Raw genomic sequence first — 13,111 nt, forward strand, 5'->3', positions numbered from 1 at the left:
CTCATTACTGTGGCTGTGTAGATGATGGGAGTCCTATGTGTACTTAAACTATGCTATCACAGTGGTCCAATAGGCTTTTAAATCCCTCACTTACATGAATCATCCATCCCTGTCCTAGCAGATCATTTTGATTAGTTGTAATTTGTCCCATTTGAATCAGAATTAGCTTCTACCAGCTCGAGAATCTCCCAGCTCTGCTGTACAAGCTGAGGAGTCCTGCATGAGCTGCTTCTCATCGTAGCTTTATGGACCACTGCTAGTTTTATTTCAGCTTTCATTATCTGCAGAGGAACTGTTAAGTGCTGACAGTGAAGGCTGCGCACCTTGGCTTCTCTTCTTTTTAAAATATATTAAGACATTTTCATCCACAGAGATTCACTTTTCAGCCTCTAAAATCAAAGCCCTTCCAGGACAAACAGTATGAGCAAACAGATGCCAGCACAAGAGGAAAGGGAGATTGCATCCCATGTTGTGTGAACAGACAAATACGAACAGATGTGCAGCTTGAAGCTGGCAGAAACCCTCTTTGCCAATGGTTCCTTTCTAGTTATGACAGCTGGAAGAAAATGAATACACCACAAAACCACCATGGTAATTGCTGTTATCCTGCATTGGCAGTCTCAGCACTGAGGTCAAGAACTAGAAAGGCAAAGACTCATCTACAGGTGGAAGCTGAGGCAATTGGCAGGGCACTGGGAAAAATCTTTATGAATGGTGGCACATCTTAGAAAGTCTGGTGTTCAACTGCAAAAGGCCATAATTTTACTAGATTTCTCCCTTTCTCATATTTAGGGTTTTTTCAGCAGTTATGGAGGCACTCTGTTTTCCCAAGCACTTGTGCTAATGCTGTCCGGATCCCTAAGAGTGGGGGTTTTCAGCCAGGTCTGGGCTCTTCTTCCCTAAACGTCCGTCTATTCAAACCAGTGCTGCCAAACAGCTGGTCATCTTATTGGAGACCCTTTTGAGGGAAGGGTCTTTGCATCTGCTTCTTACTCCTGCATGTTTCGAAAAACAAGAAAAGGACTTTGCAGCTTGCTGACTTACCTTTGCAACCAACTATTGCTACTGATCTCAGTCCTTGCCTGGGAATGGTGGTGGTGCTCCGTTATGAACAGATGCCCATCACCTGGGCAATGCCACTCAATGTGTGGTCTGCAAAGTGCTTTTCTGTCTGTCAGCCTGTCTCTCTCTTTTTAAGTCTCTGTGCTTGCATGAACAAAATAGCAAGGACGGAGAAATTAATAAATAAATGGCTCAGTTTTAGTATGCCCTTGGTTTATGCTTGTGCTTTAGGGGTGCGGTCCTAGCTAGGTCATTGTAATGTACATGGGAGATGCTGCTTATTGGGCTCAATGGGCAACGTAGCAGGGTTAGGGGTTTTAGTGGTTGGTTGGTTTCAGGTTGGGGGGTGTGTGTGTGTGTTTTGTTTGGGTTTTTTTACCTGAATACCATCAGCTGTTTATTTTCAAGAGACCAGCTCAGCCAAAGGAAGCATATTACTTTCATACCTCTTTGTATTCACCATGTATTCACCATAGTGTATTAATTGTAAACTCTCTTTGTCTGGGTGGTGTTTGGCTACGGGAAATGAACAGGTTGGGGAAAGTTTAAATGTTTTGAAAGAAAACAGAAATGGAAGCCTGGGATGAGTGATAGGGTTTGTGTGCAATAAACAACAAGGGAAGGAAAATATATGAAGAAGGAAGTAATGGAAAATCAGAAAGGAGAAAACCGGGTGGATATGCTAACTTAAACTGTTTCAGATTTGGATGCTTCAGACTGTTGAGTCATGACTAGTGTCTTTGAGTCTTTGTGTTGAGCTTGGATTTTAAAGAGGAAAGTTAGAAATTAACATTTTGAACCATGCCAGGTATATGAAGTATTTTATCTTAACATGATTTCATTTGAAAACGTGGTCTGAATCCTTGTAATTCCCTACCCAATTCTTGGGGCATCTTCCCTCTGTCCTTAAATTGTTTTTTCCTAATTGAATGCACTGCTACTACCAACTCCCTTTTGATGTGATGTCTTAAACACAGACCAGTTGGGGAGCCAAAATTAGGAATACAGGATTTGGTTTAATTTCATGTAACTTCATGTGTTTATATCAGTTGTCCAGACCCTTTCATGGTAGTCCGTGGAGGTCTACTGACCGACTTGAGGGTATGAGTGCTCTGACCAGATACCAAGCAACATCTGCTTTACAAAGAGATGAATAGCTCTCTTGACTCTATTGGTTTGATTGACTAGATTTCCAGTATCTACCGTGGGAGCCTCGATACCCATCTCATTTCAGCATGTGAGCTAATTCCCCACCTAAAGTGCCGTTTGTTGCAAGTAAGATGGAACAATCTCCTTACTTGAGCCCTTCATGGTGTTCAGAAGGAAATGTTCAGGTGCACTTTGTACTAACCAAGAAATGCTGGCTAGATCCTATGGTCTGCCACACAAGGGATCTCACTCAAAAGTCCAGATGTCATAGAATCATTTAGGTTGGAAAAGACGCTTAAGGTTATATAGTCCAACTGTAAACCTAACACTGCGAAGTCTGCCTCTAAACCATGTTGCTAATCACCACGTCTACGTGTCTGGTGCTGAGCAAATGCCCCACCTGCAGTTTTCTGAAAGAGGTCCTGTTTCTGCAGTGCTTATGTCTGCTAGCATTTGCAAGGTGCCTGCCAAGGCAATGCTGCATGTCAACGTTGAGCCTCCAGCTGGTACGTCTTTGACCTGGATTTGGACGAGTGGACACAATGTGAAACTCATCAATCTAGCCCAAAAAGCGTATCCATGGAGAATATTAGATCTTCATTGTTGCACAGTTAGAGCATTGTTGCATATCTCTTGTAAAGTGGCAAAAGGTGGACAAGAACATGTAAATATTCTGTTGGTCTTTTTTTAACCTTGCTCTGACCCCCCTTGTACACTAATACAGAGCGTGCTAGCGTGATGAGCGCACATGCCACACACATGAGTGTGGCACATGCGTCATCAGGCTTTAAAATAGAGTGTGGCGGCTTTATGCCATCATAGTTGAGTTGTGGAGGGTCTTTGAAGGGCAGGCATGCGCTCGCTTATGCTGGGCTGTGCTCTGTGGACCAAGCTTTCAAGGTACTTGTTTTGAAACTTTAGTTTTAAGAATGATAAATCCACTTGATACCTTCATAAATGTGCATGCAGGTAGGGTTGGGGATTTTTCTCAATAAGCAAGAAATTACTTGTGTACCAGAAGCCTTAAAGCTTAATAACGGGACTTTTAGGGGTTTCCTTGCCATAAGTAAACTCCAGAAAGAAGGACCTCCTTGTTTTGTGTCACAGTGACACACCCTTGGTCTGCGAGATGCCAGACTAGGACAAAATGTTGCCTAGCTTCAGTTCTTAAGCAAAGAAAGATGGGAACTCTGTTGATGAGGATGTGGTGGAAAGGATGATATTGAAACAATGCAGAAAATGTGAACATTTTGAGACAGCTGTGGTCTAAGGAACATTAGTAATCCCAGGAGCTTGGGGAGGCTGAACACAGGCTGACACAGGGATGCGATGTGTCTGTTACCAGTGCTTCACTGGAAACACATGTGTCTTAACAGTGAAAACTAACGTTTTACCTGGAGAATAGTGCTCCCTTCCTGATATTTCATTAGATTGTGCCCTGCAGTCTGCTCTTTTGATTTTCCCCTCTTAGTTTGAAAGTATCCTAATAATTTCAGTACCAGGATATTATGCTATTATTCTAGGAGTAGTGCTAAATATTTTAGCTATTAGTAATTTTTCTTCCCAAACATGAAGAAATGTTTCAGATGGTTCAACAACAGAATGGATTCTCCTAGCAGGGCTGCAATACCAGGATTTTAACAACTGTGGAAAATATGTTTTCCGCACTAAAATTGGGGGATTTGCTTGTGTGTGTAGGACTGCCCCACAGTATGCTGAGTTGCAAACTTCAGTGTTAAGGGTTTGTGGTGTAGCCTAAGAGAAATGCAAGTTTAAATGAGAGGATGGGGAAGCATCGGGGAAAAAAAGTGAAAGATGAGTGAAAAAAGCAAACTGCACAAATTAATGCCATTAATGTCATGATGGCAGGCTGGCTGCATTTGGGAAGGCAGGAATCAATCCCAGCCAGAGAACAAGATCTTTGACTGAGACCTTCAGCATATTTTTACAAACTTGAGCACAAAAAGAAACTAAAACATTTGGCGCCAGGATATTATGCAATGTTGTTTTATGCTGTTTTCATTGTCTAAGATTCTTCATGAGGGCTGTTAATGAGTTGCTTATTGTTGTCAGATCACTGTCCTGAGGTGCCTCTGTGCAAGTGAAGGGGCGTGGACAATCACTCTCTATAGTGCTCAGTGGCCACTTCTGAGCCACTCAGTTTCCCCTGAAAGCTTTCACATGCAAGAAGTGTGTGAAGCTGCTCTTTGAGCCCCTGTGGGTCAAACCCTTAGAGGGATATGTCTGCAAGGTGGTGTAAGAATGCCAGTGCTCTGGGGCAGCTGAGCAGAAAATGGGTAGAAATGGTTAAAAAAGTTGGCACTGATCAGGAGACATATTGGCATATCAATGTTACAGCAGATAGGAGCATGGGTGGTAGGAAAGCCTAAGTCACACACGTTACTTCAGGCCCATGACATGCAGAAATGGGCGCCTTTGCTGCTCTCCTTCCCCTCCCCTTCCCGCCCAGCTGGGTTTGCTGCTGCTCTTCCCCGTCACCTGCTGTGCCCGGGCAGGAGCAGGGAGGCCACGCTGCCTTGCATGCTCTGCATGAGTGGGATTTGATGTAGAGTCTCCCCTGGCCCTTGCTTCTCAGCTGCCTTCAGCCCAAGGAAGTGTTACCCTCCCAGCACGCAGTGCTCACCTTTCTTCCTGCTCTCACTAAGCCGACTGGCCCAAGAGCCTTATCTTTGAAGCCCACACCTTCCTTTTCGCTGTCTGTCATCTGCCTATGGCCAAGGGCTGCAGCTGAGCTTCTCGCTTTCATTCTCTGGCTGGCTGCTTGCTAACTTTAATAAAGGTGTGATGCTAACAGGCCTGGAGGTGGCTTTTATCTCTGCTTCCACTGCCTGCTTTCATCTCTGTGTTTTCCACCTTTTCCTTGTGCTCCTAATTGTCTGCTGCTCACCTGACTGCTTGTCTGTTCTCTCAGCCTAAAAACTGCCTAATCCAGGTGAGTTCTCTGGCCGAGAAGCTGCTCACGCTTCCTTTGCATTCATTTCTGTTGCTAACAGCTGGCCCCATGTGCCAAAGCCTTAGCCATGCACCCCTGGCTGCAGGGCTGTGCCTTGGGCAGCGTAGGGGAACGGGACCGGCTGCCCCACGGAGGAAAGCTCCAGGCTGGAACATCTGAGCTCTCCCACCCCCGAGGCTGCCACGAACCGTGGCCTTCACCCGAGACGCACAGCCCTGCTCCCCTCCTTGGATTCGGGGTCTGGCTCCCTGTGAAGCCCCTGCCTGATGCGGGGAAGAGAGCAGAGGGGAAGGTAACTCACCCCTGCAACCCTCTCCCCTCTCACCCGCCCCCTAATAAAAGCCCAAGACAAAGTCCAAGCCAAAGGAAGCTTGGAGCCAAGGGGTGCCCTGAGGGTCTGCACTGCTCCTTCCTCTCCACCTTGCATATACTCAGCATTGTCAAACATTGTCCTCCTACCATTACGGCTTAATGACTTTCCCTTCAACTTCACAGGAGGTATTAATGTCTGCATTAACAGCCGCCAGGAATGGAAGCTCCATATATCACGAGCGCAGCTACACGTCCTTCTCCTCATACAGAAGTTTCAGAAGCAGTTAAAATGTAGCCCTGTAGAAAATTAATGGCCCAATATACAAAATCTGTAATTGCTGCTAGAGGTGAGGAGGTGGAAATGCTCAGTCTTGGTATAATTAAGTACCTTGTTCTGTGGCCACTTCTCCCGTGTGTCAGTGGGATGTAGGATTTGTGCTTCACACACGAGGGATGGTGGGAGGCAAATGGTCCCTACTTAGTGTTGTTTGCCCAGCAGTTAAGCCTCAGGAGAGGTGCCAGTGTGTGGCTTCTCTTCCCGTGCGCAGCCTTGAAGGCTGGGGTCGCAGGAAAGCGTAGCAGGGGTGGGAGCAGGAGCTGCCCTAAGCCTTCCTGGAAAGGTGCCGATCAGAATTTTCCCCCCTGCCATTGCCGTTTAAGTAATGGGAAAGCCAGGCACTGGGTGGGTGACCTAGTCTGCTCTGCCCGTCCGTTTCTAGTGGGGTGGCTCCAGCCTGTGTTGCCTTGTGGCAGTGGGGATGGTGGTGGTGACCAGCAGTACCAGGGAGCTTGGCCGTTCTGGAGAGAGCCCCGTAAAGCTGGGGATGTAAAGGAGGTCGCTAGGGTATTTGGAGCCTGCTCTGGTTTTCCTCAGCCCTGTTTCAGAGCGGGGAGGTTGCAGTTACTCTTGTGACGGTCTGGAGGAAGATGCAGCCACAGAGGCTGCTGGTCTGGTCTGCCTTTATAACCGGTACCAGTTGGCTTTAAGCTGAATGAGTAGCCTGTAGGCATCGGGTGTTTTGACAGTGCTTGTACGGGTTTATAATGGCATAAAGCTGATTTAGCCTAATTTGTTGTCAGGGTTTCTGGGGCTTGCGGTCTAAATGCAGTTAAACCAGACCACTGCGTGCAGAGCCGGGCAGGAGGTAGCCTGGGTATTGAAGGTAACCTGGGAGCACGGATAGCTCCCAGTAAAGGCCTGCAAAGGAGAGGAGGGAAAACCTCGGCACCTGCAGCCAGTGTCCCCAAGAGGTGCTGGCTGCTCTGCCTGCCACAGGTGCCCTGCGCTGGCAGGAGGGGTGCGCCTTTGGCTGGACGCCCTCCCTCCGCCTGCTGAGGATGCTGCAGGGGACGATGCTTGCACAAAGACGGCGGGGACTGGGGCTGTAACCCCAGTTACAGATGTAACCACCAGTGTGAGAAACATACTTTTAAAATAAATAAAAAAATAAAGCAATCCCAGCTTCTTTTGAACTTGTTCTGTCAACTGCAAAATAAAAACGTCAGCAGCTAATGCTGTGACCTCCTCCTTTTCAAATAATCTGGTGAAGCCCTGGGGAAAACTACATTTTCAGAAGGTTTTTTGACACTGGAACAGGCCCAGCTGAAACAGAGTGGAGCAGTGACAACTGGGATGGCCATCCCAAGGGATGCTGAAATCCTGAGCTTCTGCACTGCAATAACCAGAAGATGACACATTTCATCAACACAGTTTCTTGGAAGGAGCAAAACAAAGTAGCAGAGTATTTTTAATTAAGAAAAAAAAATATTTAAAAAAATACAGTCAGATGACTAAACATTAATGAATCCATCAACACTTTACGCGCTTCTGAACATTGTCAGTTCTGCCAGCTTTGGGAAAAAATAAAAGGCTTTAAAAATACTTACAAGCAAGAGTTTGACAGAATTCGATGCAACGCTTACGTGAAAGCCCTCCATTTTCACATTAGGCAAGAGGGCAGTGATCCTTCAGCCCAGGAAAAGAGAAACAGCATGCCTTTCCTAACCTAATGCAGATGCATTTTCTGAATAGTGAATTGGTGTGTCTGCTGGCGTCAAAAGTTTCAACAGATTTCAGCACGATACCTGTGCCTGAAGGTGTGATTAGACTTCTAACCCTGAAGCCACTTCTCTGGGCAATTTCTCATTGCACGAACAACCGCAAAAACCTTCCCAAAACTATCCAAGAAGAGTCTTGGAAGTAGCTTGGCTGCAGATGGGTAAAGGAAGGCACAGTTAGTGTGCGATGGCATCCAGCTGATGGGCTTACAATGGCTTTTTTTTATTTAGACAGTACTGGTGCGGTGCTGGGAACATGTCATTTGAAATATAACGAAAAAGTTTTTCTATGTAACAGGTATAGCCAAAAAAACCCACAGCGCCCACTGAAAATTATTCTGCTCTCACGTTGGTCCTTCCATCAGGACAGGTTTTTACAAGTGAGATGTGAACTTAAAAGCCAGCAGACAAAGTAATGTGTCTCCAGCTCCTTTCCATACACAAGTGCAAAACCATGACCTACCAGAACTTTTATTTTAATTGTACATTCACATTTCTCCATTGACGTGGGCGGCTTGTACACTGCCAAGTGATAAAGTTACACAGTTCTGCTCTTTCCTGTGCATTGATTTCAGCCATCAAAGAAACTTAGAAAACTAACAATAAACAACTTTTCCATATATCTGTAGTCAGGCTGGGAAAAATTATGCGACTTTTCCTTCCCCTCCTGCCCCCCGCCAGCCAAATTCCCCTGGCTTTTACACTTTTCTCTTTTAAATGACTGATAACATTACTTAATTAAGATGGTTTCCTATGGGTCTCTTGCAATGAAGGTGTGCACTGGGCTGTACCGCTCGCTTGCTCTTGCTTCTCCAGAAGCTCATTTGGGTGCATCGTTAGGGGCTGTTGCGACGTTCTCTCCGACAGTGCTGCGGGACAATATAATTTTTCTTAGCCTGCTATTTTTTCTTAACATTTTAGGTTCATCACAAGTCAGTTGCGGTGCTTTACAGTTTACAGACTTTTTGCCAAGCCTTTTCTGTACACTGAAAGCAATTCAGAAATGACAAAAAATGCCGCAACCAATTAGCACGTACAAACATTTATTTTGAAATTTCCATTCTGACTGTTATGAAGAATTACATCATCAAAGCACTTTATGGCAGTGAAAATAGCTCTTACCCCTCTGACTCATCCATTACTCCATTAAAGCTGCAAAATGTGCAATCTGCTTGAAAAATAGGTTGCTTTTTATTCAGTTTCCCATGAAAAGTCAAAATTTGATAACAAAAATACCAAAAGGAAAAAAAACACAAAACCAACCCAGCTTATAGGGACTCTACATCCGATCCTCTCCCCCTTCCCCCAAAAATAACTTACAAAGATAGTTTAAAGTTTTAAATGAGTTTAAAACCAAGTGCATCTTTTTTATTATTTTTTCTTCTTCTTCTTCTCATAATAATCTTAAAATTCTAAAAACCCATAATTTACTTTCTTGGAAAAAAGGCAGCGAGCCGTTGCTTCTTGATTGGAAGAATATGTATCTCCGGCGAGTTCATTTTCTTTAGCTTTACGCTCCTGTTTTTGACGGGTTTCCTGAGGGCCTCAGCGCTGTCCCGGGGCTCGGGCGGGCTCTTCACGTCGTAGCACTGCAGCACCGAGTCCTGGGGCAGGTCCCTTTTGAAGGAAAAGTTTTTGGTGGAGACCCCTGACAGGCCCTTGATCTTGCCACAGAAGATGGTGGGCACGGCGTCCTTGACGGAGACGATGACTTTGGCTGTCTGCGAGGTGCTGACGATCTCGATGTTGTTGCCGGCCTTGGGCTCGCAGCCCGCCCTGCCCGCCTGCTCCACCAGCCACTTCTGCGGCTGCCGCAGCAGCTCGGCCGGCCCGCCGCCTGCCACCCTGCCCTCCGCCTTGCCCAGCGCCTCCTGGGGCTTGCAGGGGGAGAAGGGGGCGGCTGGGCCTGGGGACAGCTTGTCCGGCACAGGGTGAGCGCCGGCCTCGGCAGAGGTGGCAGGGCCAGGGCCAGCTGTCTCCCCGTGGGGTCCCCCCGGCTTGCGGCAGGAGGCCAGGGACAGGTCCAGGGCCCCGTCCTCAGCTGGTGGGGCAGCCTCGCCAGCCCGGGGTGCAGGTGGCCCTTTCATGGAGAGGTCCAGCGCCTCGTTCTCGCCGCTCATCTTGATGACGGTGTGACGGCTCAGCTGGGGAAACTCCCGTGGGTGGAGGAGGTCGAAGGGCTTGGTCTCCTCCTTCTCCAGGGGGGTCTGGGTGCCCTTGCAGGAGTTGGGGGTGAAAAGCGGCGGCTTGGGCGGGTCGGGGGCTGCCTTGGCCTCAGCGCCGTGGGGCACGGGGATGGGCACGGGGATGGGGATGGGGACAGGGACGGGCAGGGGCACTATGACGGGGTAGGGCACCAGCAGCGTGGCGGGGGGCACCAGCGGGGAGAGGGGCGAGCTGAAGGCCTGGGGTGGGAGGGCAGCATAGTCAGGGGGCGGCTGGCAGGGGGCAGAGCCCAGGGCACCCTGTGAGGGAAACAGGTCCTGGAGGACGGCAGCGAACCCCGGCGTCTGAAAGACAGGGGGCAGGACGGGCTCCTGGGCTTGGCCAGAGGGCTTGGGGTCCAGGAGCTGGGGCTGCCCGACGGGGGCGGCAGCACCGGGGAAGAGGCCGGTGTGCAGCGGGCTGGCGGGGCACGTGGCCCCCGGGGGCAGCACCAGGGGTGAGTTCAGGTGCTGGAAGACATGCTGCTCCAGGAGGACAGGCAGTGGAACGGGACCCTGGGTGGTCATGACATAGGGGGTGGTGGCATTGGTGGCCGGCATCTGCGGGGCGGCACTGCCAGCGACCTGCAGGTGGATGGGCAGGACGACAGGGCTGTCACCCAGGCAGATGGGCTGCAGCACGGTGGCCGCCACCTTCAGGGCAACCCCGCTCTGCGACTCGGCTGGCGGCGTCAGGATGGAGGGCGCGGGGACTGTCACCAGAGGGGAGAGGGCCTTCTTCATCAGGTCGGCTGAGTTGATGTTCCAGGCCTCTGCCGTGATCAGCTGGGCCACCCCATTCTCCAGCTTGTTGTTGGCCATCGCTGAGGGCGAGCTGGTAACATCCATGGGCAGGTTTGGGGCGTCCTTGTACAGCTCCTCCATGTCGCAGGGCTTCTCCGGCTCTGCCAGCGCTGTCTCTACATTGCCGTCAGCGGGACCCGCGGCGGCTCCAGGCTGCCAGGAGCATCAGCACCAACATAATTTGGCCTGCAAGCCAGAAACATATTTTAGGCACAGCATAAATCTCCTCCTTAAAATAATATTTGCAATTGCCTTTAAAGACCCCACCACCAAAGAAAAGTCGTTAAACATTTCCACGCTTCAGGGTAATGGCTCCACAGTACAGTGTACTGTATATACAGAGATGCTGGATATACATACAACCGTGAGTGTTGTACGAAGAGTTTTGAGGAACTTATATTTAGCCGTAAACACAGATAATTTAAAAGGAATCGAGGACTGCCTACAGCCAACCCCCACCCACCCTGGTACGCAGCCTGCAACAGGGACTCAGGCCATCCATTTCACGTTTTTAAACAAAGCTTCATGTAATGACACTGCATGGCAGAGCCAAGCAACAGTGCACTGTTTTAACTCCACAAAAGCCCCCAAAACAAACATTTCTAAAAATATCGCGGTTAAGAAATATTCAGCCATGGGCAAAGGGTACTTGATACCCCTACAATACTCATCCCTTTTTCATCCTGGTGGGACTTACTAAAGGCAAGCAGGCGACCACTGCACAGTGAGTACAGCACCTCTGAAACTGCTGTGGGCAGGGTGAGAAAGAAACGTGGCCAGGCAATGGCAAAGCAAAAAAACCCAAACCAAACACCCTGCCACAGTGATAGACAGACACAGTAACATGAACCAGGCACCTGACTCATTAAAGAAGACATTAAAGATAACAAAAAATCAAAGCTTCTTCAAATTTATTTTGACAGCCCAACCCTTCATATCAACCAAGCAAATGGCAATTAGAAAAGGGCAGCGATGGTTTCCATTCATGATCGCAGTGAAATTTGCAGCTTATTTCCTAAAAAGATTAACAGCCCCTTACCCCTGAAAAAAAAAAAAAAGCAGCTCATTAATGGTGCTCGACACCCATTTATTTAGAAGGATAATTTCCTTCCTGAGAGCTGCCGCTGGCAGACTTTGGCTGGGGGCTGGCCGCTCCACCTGGCACTGCCCATGCCTCTCCCAAAGTGTGTGGTGTATCCTGCCGTGGTAATAATCACCATGGAAACTTGTCCAGTTTCAACTCTGTTACCATGGGAAAGCACCAACAACCCCCAAATTTACATTTTTCACCTGCATACAGCCGAATCCTGCTCCCTATGAGCAAAATGTGTGCCACTGCTGCTGCCCGGCTGGCCTGGCTGGTGGGAGTGCGGCGCGTCCCCACGTCCCACAGGCATGCCGGCATTGGGACGATACGGAGGGCAATGCCACTGAAACTAGATGGCTGAGGAGTCCCAGCCTGGGGATGTATCTGTGTCTGAGAGCACGCAAAGACCTCCGCCAGCTCTGGCACTTACAGAAATGATTTAGTTGCATAAGTGTTTGTAGGACCAACAAAAACCTGCAAAAGGGATGGGAGGAAAAGGGGAAAAAACCCAAACACTACAAAGGCTAAAAAACAGCCAAGGCAGGGAAGCGAGAAATCTCCCAAGTCTCTCCTGAGAATTGTAAATCCTTGGATTTGGCAGAGAGATGCTACAGCAAGCACAAGACTACAGAAATGCCACAAGTTAATAGCGGAGACTGCTTGGGTAAAACACTAATAATTTAACAGGCGCATCGGAGTTCTTAAAAAGGATTTTTAAAAGTAAACAGATGAGTCATTTCTTTTCTCCTCCTGCTGCTGGCTTAAGAAGAATAATTCTGGATTTTTCTCAACTTATGAAATGTTCTGCAAAAAACATTCACAAATACAGGGTTGAGGGGGTTTTTTTTGTTTGTTTCCTTTCCCAGCCTCAGCTGAGACAGACTACAGGCAGGCAGAGATGCCCAAGCACCAAAAACCAGGAGCAAATATCAAATCCCTTATTCAGAAAATGACAAGTACTGGTACCAAAAAAATTGGGTCTGTCTTATGTTGGAAAAAAACCTACAACCAGAAGAGCAAAGAGCAATTGTTTCTAAAAATAAAGACAATGAGGAGACTGCTCCGCAGATTCAAGCTAAAAAAAAAAACAAAACCAAAAAAAGATTATGTTTTTTCTGTTAAGGAATTAAAAAGCCACTTCTACTGCTCTTATATAACCTCTCCCTCCCTCTTTTTAAAATGACCATTTTAAACCCCTGTGTTCTCTGCTGTACACCAGCATCTTTGCTCCTCCAGAGGCTGCAGCACAGCCGAGTATTTTGCACAGGACACTGACTCTTCCCGACATTTCTGTTTGCTTGAGAAGCGTGAGATTGTGGTGTTTTCATAGAGAATTAATGGTCTGGCTGGGACAGGAAATGACCCCCTGTTCCCCTGGCAAACTCATTTAACATTGAGAAATAGAAAAATTAAGATGAAAATTATGCTGCGTAAGAGACTTGAGGGATTAGCATGCTGTAC

The 13,111-nt window shown here is 47.9% G+C and overlaps 1 protein-coding gene across 3 annotated transcripts in view; it reads right to left on the bottom strand.

Moving 5' to 3' along the window:
* Window positions 1–8,010: 8,010 nt before the first annotated feature.
* Window positions 8,011–13,111, bottom strand: part of RAI2 (retinoic acid induced 2) — a 47,110-nt gene continuing 42,009 nt past the window's right edge. For all 3 annotated transcript variants that reach the window (XM_055702950.1, XM_055702951.1, XM_014283072.3), the window contains one exon: window positions 8,011–10,749. In XM_055702950.1, coding sequence (XP_055558925.1) covers window positions 8,983–10,644 — 1,662 coding nt within the window. In that variant the 5' untranslated portion in view covers window positions 10,645–10,749 and the 3' untranslated portion in view covers window positions 8,011–8,982. The remainder of the gene's footprint in view (window positions 10,750–13,111) is intronic.

Source organism: Falco cherrug, chromosome 2, assembly GCF_023634085.1.
Source record: "Falco cherrug isolate bFalChe1 chromosome 2, bFalChe1.pri, whole genome shotgun sequence".
Taxonomy (NCBI): domain Eukaryota; kingdom Metazoa; phylum Chordata; class Aves; order Falconiformes; family Falconidae; genus Falco; species Falco cherrug.